At 35.9% G+C, this 9472-nt stretch overlaps 1 protein-coding gene across 1 annotated transcript; it reads right to left on the reverse strand.

The window, feature by feature from the left end:
* Positions 1-1690: 1690 nt before the first annotated feature.
* On the reverse strand, positions 1691-2623 carry LOC118857222 (olfactory receptor 2G3-like). Its single transcript, XM_036767889.1, has one exon. The coding sequence runs from the start codon at positions 2621-2623 to the stop codon at positions 1691-1693; it is 933 nt and encodes a 310-aa protein (XP_036623784.1).
* Between the last annotated feature and the right edge of the window lie 6849 nt (positions 2624-9472).

Here is a 9472-nt window from a genome sequence, read left to right on the forward strand (position 1 = left end):
AGAGGGCTTCATATGAAGAGTACCAAACAGATGAATCCCTATGGCTGGTAGCTGGGGAATGGTGAGCTATATCATGGCTTAAGACAGGACAAGACAGCTGAGTGAGGCATGGAAATGGCAATTAGAAAAGGGAAGAGTCTTAATCACTGAGGAGAAAATATGTAATCCCATCACAAACAATGCTGGCAACATCCTACCCCTCCCATGGTAGTTATAACTGTTTTATTCTATCACAACTAATTTGACTACTTTCCTTGAGAACTTTTTAACCCAAAAACAGTGTCTAGATAATTATTCAGATGATACATATGATTATATCTTTGTAATTGTTTAATGTCTTCTTATGACAAAATATTTTTTCTAGGTAGAGTTCATAGTATTTTGAGGGCAAGAGGTCTACATCATTTTCTTTCTCTGTATTCATTTCAGCATTTATCATATTGTTGTAATAGTAGCTCATAGTCATATATCACTTTAAGATGTACAAAGCACTTTACTTTCAAAAACTCTATGAGATGGATGATGCAGGTATTCTTGCCTACATTTTTAAAATGAAGAATTTGTGATGTCCTCAGTTTCATCCACTTACTCAAGGTAATGGAGTAAGTGGCAGAGCTAGGGGACAAACACAAGTCCATGGGGCAGTTAGGTGGTGCAGTGAGTAGAGCACCAGCCCTGGAGTCAGGAGGACCTGAGTTCAAATCCAGCCTCAGACACTTGACACATATACTAGCTATGTGACCTTATCAAGTCACTTAATCCCAATTGCCCCACCAAAAACAAAAATAAAAACAAAAACAAAAAAAACCAAACAAAAGTCCTTGCACTTTAAATCCAGTGATTTTTACACTCTACAAGATCACCTCTCATGGTAAGTACTTTGTAAATATGTATTGAAATGAAATGAACTTTAATATTTAACACACACACACACAAATTGGATTTAGACTTCAATAAAGTCGACATAGATACTATGGAAATAATATACAAATCAGTCAAGAGCAAAGTTAGTCCTCAGTTGAATAGTAAACCCCATGATAGTTTCTTTTTTCTATTTTGTATTTCCTTGGTACCTAGGACAAGGCTCTGGGCACATGGCATGCTCAATAAATGATTTTGAACAGAATTGAATCTGAGAGAAGAGTTGAGATAGACTGTACCTAGATAAGAGATGATATAAATTCAGAAGGGGAAAGGTTGAATTAAATTGAATATCCATTTTGTGTTGGGTTTACCTAATAAAGAAACAGTTGCATTTAGCATTTTTTCAGCATAACCAGGTGAATTATGAAGTACAGATGTGACTATGAGGAAAAGGACTGCTGACTATAACAGTGACCGTGGATCTCAAAAAACAAAAAAAAAGGAAAGAAAAGAAATGCATTAAAAGTGTAGTATACACAAGGTCCAACTAAATTGGCCAGTTATTTCAGAAAAATGTTATGTTTTTCATGTTTTTCCCAAAAAACTAGTATTTTTCACAAAATATGTGATGTTACATGTTCTTGTGATGATTTATTAGATTAATTCTTCAGAGGGAATCTCCCTGTAAATTTTCACAAAAAATACCTTGTTGTGCTTTAGAAATGTTAAATGGGATTTTATACAGGGAGAAAGGTAAGTTAACTTTTTACAATCCACTTCAGCTGTGGGATTCTATGCATCCCTCATCCTTGATTACATGTCTCCCTCACCTTGTATCTTTTCCTAAAAGCCTCATTAGTGCCTCTTTCATATCTTTGTTCCTCAGAGTATAAATAATGGGGTTAAGAGTAGGAGTCACCACAGTGTACAAAAGTGTGATGAATTTGCCCTGTCTGTGGGCATAGGAGCTTCTGGGTTGGATATAAACAGCTGTGCTTGGCCCATAGAAGAGGGATACCACCAAGAGATGTGAACCACAGGTTTTCAAGGCTTTATACCATGCTTGGGTTGACCTGATTCTCATCACTTCCTGAGAAATGAGTACATAGGAGATTAAGATAAGCCCCAGAGGCAGGAGGAGCAAAACCAAGGAAGCCACAAAAAGCTGTATTTCATTGGCACGAATATCTACACATGCCAATTTGATCATGGCAGGCACCTCACACAGAAAGTGGTCGAGCCTCCTGTTTCCACATAGAGGCAGCTGAAGAGTGATAGTGCTCTGAATCAATGTGTTGCCCAACCCACTCACCCAAGCAACTCCTGCAAGGATCTGGCATAGTCTTGGGTGCATGAAAGAAGCATAGTGGAGTGATTTACATACAGCAGCATAGCGATCAAATGCCATGATGGCCAGCAGAACACATTCAGTGGAGCCCAGTGCCAGAGAGACATAAAGTTGGATGATACAGCCTATGGGAGTGATGGTCTTGGCTGGTCCTCTCAAGTTCCACAGCAGCTGAGGAACAATACTTGTGGTGAAACAGAGGTCAATGAGGGATAGGTTGCTGAGGAAGTAATACATTGGTGTGTGGAGTTTGGAATCCAGGTGAGAGACCAGGATAATAGTCATGTTGCCTACAAGGGTCAGAAGGTAGGAGATCAAAACAACAATGAAGAGGATCTTCTCTAGCTGGGGCTGGTCTGAAAAACCCACCAGGATGAAGTCACCTCCTCTGCTGTCATTAGTCATCCCCATTATTGTGTTCAAGGGCAGAAGAAAACACAAGATTCTGGAGAGAGGTGATCATGGTATCCATTTGTAAAAGCAACTTTGAAAGAGAACTATCGGAAATGTTATGTTTGAGAGATGTAATCATTGACACTGGTTAAGAATTCAGAGACTCTGTGAAACTACAAAAGAACTAATAAGAAGTAATAAGTGATAAACAAGGTAGACATTAGTGAGTCAACTCAAAATTACTTACCCTGGGAATTTCCAGAGCATCTTGTTGCTTCCCTCCTTTCTCAGATCTGTCCCTCAGAAACCCTTCAAAAAATTAACATGGAAATGAAGCAGATAAGACTAGAATAACCTTTAGATCATTCTTTGGTAGTTCCTAGTCTTATTGAGAGAAAAATGAATATTTTCTTAATCACAGATCATGTAACTTTTCCTTTTCTTTGTAAACATCACAATAAGATATTCTGGTGAAATACAAAATATGTGTAATTCATAATGTTTACTTACATAATAATTCATAGAAAATTTTTTAATATCTCAAGATGTTTAATATCTCAAGAGTCGATATTTTTTCTTTCATGAGTTGTGAAAATGCTTGATAAAAAATTCCCTCTAAACATCAGAATTATTCTGACAATCCTCTGATAATTTGAAATTCAAGAAAAGCATAACACATGGATGCCTATTTGTACCAGAAGTATTTCTAAATATCATAGAACGAACACATCCATCACAATATCCAAGTTGAAGAAGGATTCCCAAGGGTTTATGAGATCTTCTTTTTCACAGATTACATAGTACTGGTTACATTAAGCTTCAAAATACTACATAGGCTACTGGACAAAATTCTTGAGCATTCAAAAGTCATTCCAACCACGTACACAGACATTGCAGATATTGCTACCCTATTTTTAAGAAAGAAAAAAATCTTGAGAAGTTACTATTTAACTGTTATTTGTATGAAGACTAAAAGTTTTACTTTCATTCTGGAGAAACAATTATGTGATGATTAGGAGATTGCTTAAGAATATAGAGGAATATATAAGAGAACTTCTTTCCTGGGATTTAAATATCAACAAATATTGGTGGAAATTAACTTTGTTCAGCACTTGTCTTGGGAAGAAAAATATAAAAAGAATTCATGAACCTTTAACTACTGTCCTGTGAATGCTGACTTGTGGGACTGTGTTTCCAAAAGTGAAAAGAAATGGGAAGCTGCAAGGACGATTAGAAGTGACTCTGGTTGTGATCTTTCACTCAAATGATATTACAAATAACTATTTATTTTCTTGTTTATTGTCTGTTACATTGTTGACAAATTGTTGTCAGTAATCTTGATATCTAGGAGCTTAGCAAGTTTTATATTAAGAGAAATGAAAAAGGATTATGAGAAAATAGATTTATTAAGATTATTAAGATGGGACTAACTAATCAATTAATAAGAGATCATAATTTTATAAATTTATGAGGAAATATAAGGAAATATCCTTTGATAGGATAAGAATTAATAAGGTAACAAGCTAACAGGCTAAAGTTTGGGGATTTAGTGTGATTATCAACTAGTCACATAACCCAGGTTATACACGCTATGCACACATACACACACTGTCTGCTCTCCTCTTTATTTCCAGTTCCTTTATCTCTTGTATGGCGATAAATAAAAAGACAGATACAGATATATGACAATATATCAAGGCACACCACATATGTGTGTGTGTATATGCACATGTATATATGAAAGCATATGGATATATGTATATATTCATATGTGTCAAGGCTTGGTTATATTGGTTATATATTATATATGTAGTTAGATAGGCAATTTATAATTAAACAGATAACAAACATTTATTAAACACTTACTCTGTGTCAGCTACTACCATACTAAGTACTAGGGAGGTAAATAAAAGAAAAAAGAAAGACAGTCTCTCCCCTCAAGGAACTTATATTCTAATGGGGTAAGACAAGACACAAAAGAGAGTCAAACAATCAGACTGGGTTAGCAGAGGTGGAGGAAATTACCCATTCCAGGCCATGGTGTTGAAGTTTGGCAAGTCAGAAACAAAGCTAGGAAAAAAATAAAATTGCCCATCCCAGGCCTCTCTTCAGAATGGAGATCCTAAGAGAAGGAAACCACCGTGGCACAAAGACATTTCAAATTAAGAAGGTTAAGAGGTAGCTAAACATTCCAAGGCAAGGAGGTCCCAGGTGCTGAGGTGGCAGCTGAGGCATGGTGGCAAAATATGGAAAGTCCTACTTCCATACAGAGGAGAAAGATTGTCCAGCCTTGGTCCCTACAAAAATGGAAGCCCTGGGAGGAACTCACCAATAGGAAAAGAACTTTTTTATCACTATATTTGTGTGTATGTATCTTTTTGTAGATATTGTTATATCTTGTTATATTTTACTCTATTATATAATATTTTACTATATTATGTTATATCATATACCATATCATATCACATTACATCACAATATTATATTATTTTATTTTATATTACACTATGTTACATTATGTTGTTATTTCATATCATATCGTATTATATCATATCACATCATATTATATTATATTGTCAAGTAAAATATCATATTATGTTATGATGCCATGTAGTGGCATGTCATCATATCATATTACATTGTATTATTTCATATCATATAAGGTATATCATATATCTTGAACAAAAAGTGTTTTGAGCCCCCAAATAAGGAGAAGAGACCAAATTTTCAAGCAAACTTCAGATCTCCTAACACAAGCTGACTAAGACCTCTCAAGAACCTTAACCTCTGTGATCTGTTTCTGTAGTGATTGGAAATACAAAAAAAAGTTTGAATAAGAGCTCAATACCTAAGTTGAGTGACTAGTCAGTCAGTCAATAGCATTTATTAAATGCCAAGCACTGTGCTAAGTGATAGGGATACATACAAAGCCTTCAGTGAACTCATATTTTAAAGTAAGCTAAACTCCTTGAGAAGGCTACCTAAAAGGGACACAGGTGATCACATGACATAAAAGAGGTAATTCTGATTACATTAAAATGAAAGGCAGTTACATGAACAAAATCAACAAAATGAGGATTAGAAGAGAAGCTGTTGACTGGGAAACTACTTTTACATCAAATATATCTGAAAAGTACCTGAAATCTATAATATATACAGATATATGGAGTGTATATATGTAATTGTGTATTATATGTTTATATGTGCATATATGTGTTTTATATGCATATATGTATATAGAACCAATAGACTAATCCTTTGAATTATTCATCCAAAATCCCTGTGTGCATACATATGGTATAACATATAAATACTTAAAGGAAATGCTTATCAATTTAGAGGAAAATGTAGAAAGCAAAACTATATTATTAAGAGCCTCAATGTAACTATTTCAGACCTAGAAACTAAAATAAACAAGAAATAGGTTTAATACCTTAAGAGAATTTTAGAAATATGACAGATTTCCAGAAATTACTGAATTAGAAATATATTAATGCATATTTTTTTCTCAACTATGAAAGTTGCCTTTACAAAAGTATGCCACACTTTAAGGCAAAAAAATACAAGTATAATAAACCAGAACTGTTAAACACATTTTTCCCCACAACATAATAAAAAAGTATATTCAATAAATGGATTTTAGGTGGGAAATATTAACATCAATTAGAACCCGAATAATTTTTAAAAATTGGTTTGTAAAAGAACAAATCATAGAACATAGATAATTTCATTAAAGAAAGTTATAGCAATGAGACAGTATGCCACAACTTTAAGGATATAGACAAAATAGTCCTTAAGTAAAAATGCGTATCTCTAAATACTTTCATCTTTAAGCTGAATGACTCAAATAAAATAAATAATATTAATAAAAATAGAAAATATCAAAACTAATGAAATAAGAAATAGAAAGAAATACTCTCATAAGAGGAATTGAGCATCAAGTGAACAATAAGGGGGAAAAGAGAAACATATTGATTTGCAAATTAATTCTACCAGACATTCAAATTCTAAGCAATGGGAAAGCAGATATCCTATCTAATTCCTTCAATGAACCAAATATTGTCTTGATATCCAAACTAGGGAGAGAGAAAACAGAAGCAACTATAGAACAATATTCCCAAATGAACATCAATGCAAAAAAGTTAATTAAAATATTAGCAGAGACTTCATCATATAAAAGTTTATATATTATGACCAGTTTAGATTTATATCAAGAACGAATGGTTGGTTCTACATTAGAAACCTTTATAAGCATAATAGACCACACAATAAAAGAAACAATTTTAAAAATCACAAAAAACATAAAATAAAGATTCCTTTCTTTAATATAAATAATATCTATCTAAAATAAAAAGCCAACATTGCAAATAATTTAAAATTAGAAGCCCTTTCCTATAAAATTTGTGGTAAAATAAGGTCCGTAATCACCACTATTATCATAGTACTAGAAATGCTAACCATGACAATTAGAGAAGAAAAAATAAAAAAGGGGGGAATAAACATAGGTAAATGATGAACAAACTTATTTTTGAAAGATAATATGATGGTCTACTTAGAGAATACAAGAAAATTGGCCAAAAACTGATGGAAACAATAGCTTCAATTAAGTAGAAAGAACAGCAAAAGTGTAGGACATAAAATAAACCCAGAAAAATGATAAGCATTTCTGTATATTAAAAACAAAATCCAATAGAAATAGAAAGGAATAAATTTTTCACTCAAAGAAGTTATATAGGGCATGAAATATTTGGGAGATAACATGAAATATGTCTAAAAAGTTAGTAATAGGGGCAGAGCCAAGATGGCAGCTGGAAAGCGGGGACTAGCATGAACTCCCCTCCCAGTCCCTCCAAAAACCTATAAAAATGGCTCTGAACCAATTCTAGAGCTGCAGAACCCACAAAATAGCACAGGGAAGCAGGGCTCCAGCCCAGGATAGCCTGGATGGTTGCTGGGTGTAGTCTTTCACACATAGAGCTGGGAGCGGAGCAGAACAGAGCAGAGCCCAGCATGGGTGGCATGGCCAATGAGACCAGGAGCCAGGCAGAGTGGGCCCCAGCACCCTGAATCAGTGAGCTGTGGCAGTTGCCAGACTTCTCAACCCACAACCACCAAAGACAACAGAGAAGAACTGCAGAACCCACAAAATCGCAGAGGGAAGCAGGGCTCTAGCTCAGGACACCCTGGATGGTCTTTGGGTAAGGTCTATCCCACACAGAGCTGGGAGGGGAGGGGAGCGACGCAGAGCCCAACGTGGGTGGTTTCAACCAACCAGACCAGGAGCCAGGTGGAGCGGGCCCTAGCGCCCTGAATCAGTGAACTGCAATAGTTGCCAGACTTCTCAACCCACAAACACCAAAAACAACAGAGAAGGTTAGTGGGAAAAGCTGCTGGGGACAGAGTGAAAAAAGGAGTTCATAGTTCAGCCACCACCCCAGGGGCAGCGGAGGTGGGGCAGCTACAGAACTACAGCTGCAGTTGCTTCCCAACCCAGGCCCACCTGGTGGGAGGAATTAAGTGGCAGATCAGAGCAGGAGTGCAGAGCCTGCTGAAGGTCTAAGTTCAGTCTGGGTTGGCGGTTCTTGGGGAAGGAGGACTGCTGGTGTGGCAGAGCTGGCACATCCCCCCAAGCTTGGAATATAGTTCTCTTTACTCTACAAGTAGTCCTACCCCACTGAAAAACTCAAGGGTCAAGTAAGTTGGCTGGGAACATGGCCAGGCAGCGAAAATGCACCCAGATTCAGTCTCAGATTTTGGAATCTTTCTTTGGTGACAAAGAAGACCAAAACATACAGCCAGAAGAAATTAATAAAGTCAAAGAGCCTACAACAAAAGCCTCCAAGAAAAACATGAACTGGTCTCAGGCCATGGAAGAGCTCAAAAAGGATTTGGAAAAGCAAGTTAGACAAGTAGAGGAAAAATTGGGAAGAGAAATGAGAAGGATGTGAGAGAACCATGAAAAACAAGTAAATGACTTGCTAAAGGAGACCCAAAAAATACTGAAAAATATACTGAAGTAAACAACACTTCAAAAAATAGACTAACTCAAATGGCAAAAGAGCTCAAAAAGCCAATGAGGAGAAGAATGCCTTGAAAGGCAGAATTAGCCAAATGGAAAAGGAGGTCCAAAAGACCACTGAAAAAAATGCTACCTTAAAAATGAGATTGGAGCAAGTGGAAGCTAGTGACTTTATGAGAAATCAAGTTATTATAAAACAGAACCAAAGGAATGAAAAAAATGGAAGACAGTGTGAAATATCTCATTGGAAAAACCAGGAGAGATAATTTAAAAATTATTGGACTACCTGAAAGCTATGATCAAAAAAAGAGCCTAGATATCATCTTTCAAGAAATTATCAAGGAGAACTGCCCTGGTATTCTAGAGCCACAGGACAAAATAGAAATTGAAAGAATCCACTGATCGCCTCCTCAAATAGATTCCCAAAAGAAATCTCCTAGAAATGTTGTTGCCAAATTCCAGAGCTCCCAGATCAAAGAGAAAATACTGCAAGCAGCCAGAAAGAAACAATTTGAGTATTGTGGAAACACAATCAGAATAATACAAGATCTCGAATAACACAAGATCAAAGGGCTTGAAAGATGATATTCTGGAGGTCAATGCAGCTAGGATTAAAACCAAGAATCATTTATCCAGCAAAACTGAGTATCATGCTCAAATTAAGGGATGAGAGAGGAATATATTGAGAGAGGGAGAAAAGGAGAGATAGAACAGGGTAAATTATCTCACACAAAAGTGGCAAGAAAAAGCAGTTCTGTAGGAAGAGAAGAGAAGGCAGGTAAGGGGGAATGAGTGAATCATGCTCTCATCAGATTTGACCTGAGGAGGGAATACCATACATACTCAGT

This window comes from Trichosurus vulpecula, chromosome 7 (assembly GCF_011100635.1).
Source record: "Trichosurus vulpecula isolate mTriVul1 chromosome 7, mTriVul1.pri, whole genome shotgun sequence".
NCBI classification, from domain to species: Eukaryota; Metazoa; Chordata; class Mammalia; order Diprotodontia; family Phalangeridae; genus Trichosurus; species Trichosurus vulpecula.

Bases quoted from the DNA above. Each gene is read 5' to 3' on its own strand.
- LOC118857222 (XM_036767889.1), bottom strand. From the start codon at position 2,623: ATGGGGATGACTAATGACAGCAGAGGAGGTGACTTCATCCTGGTGGGT.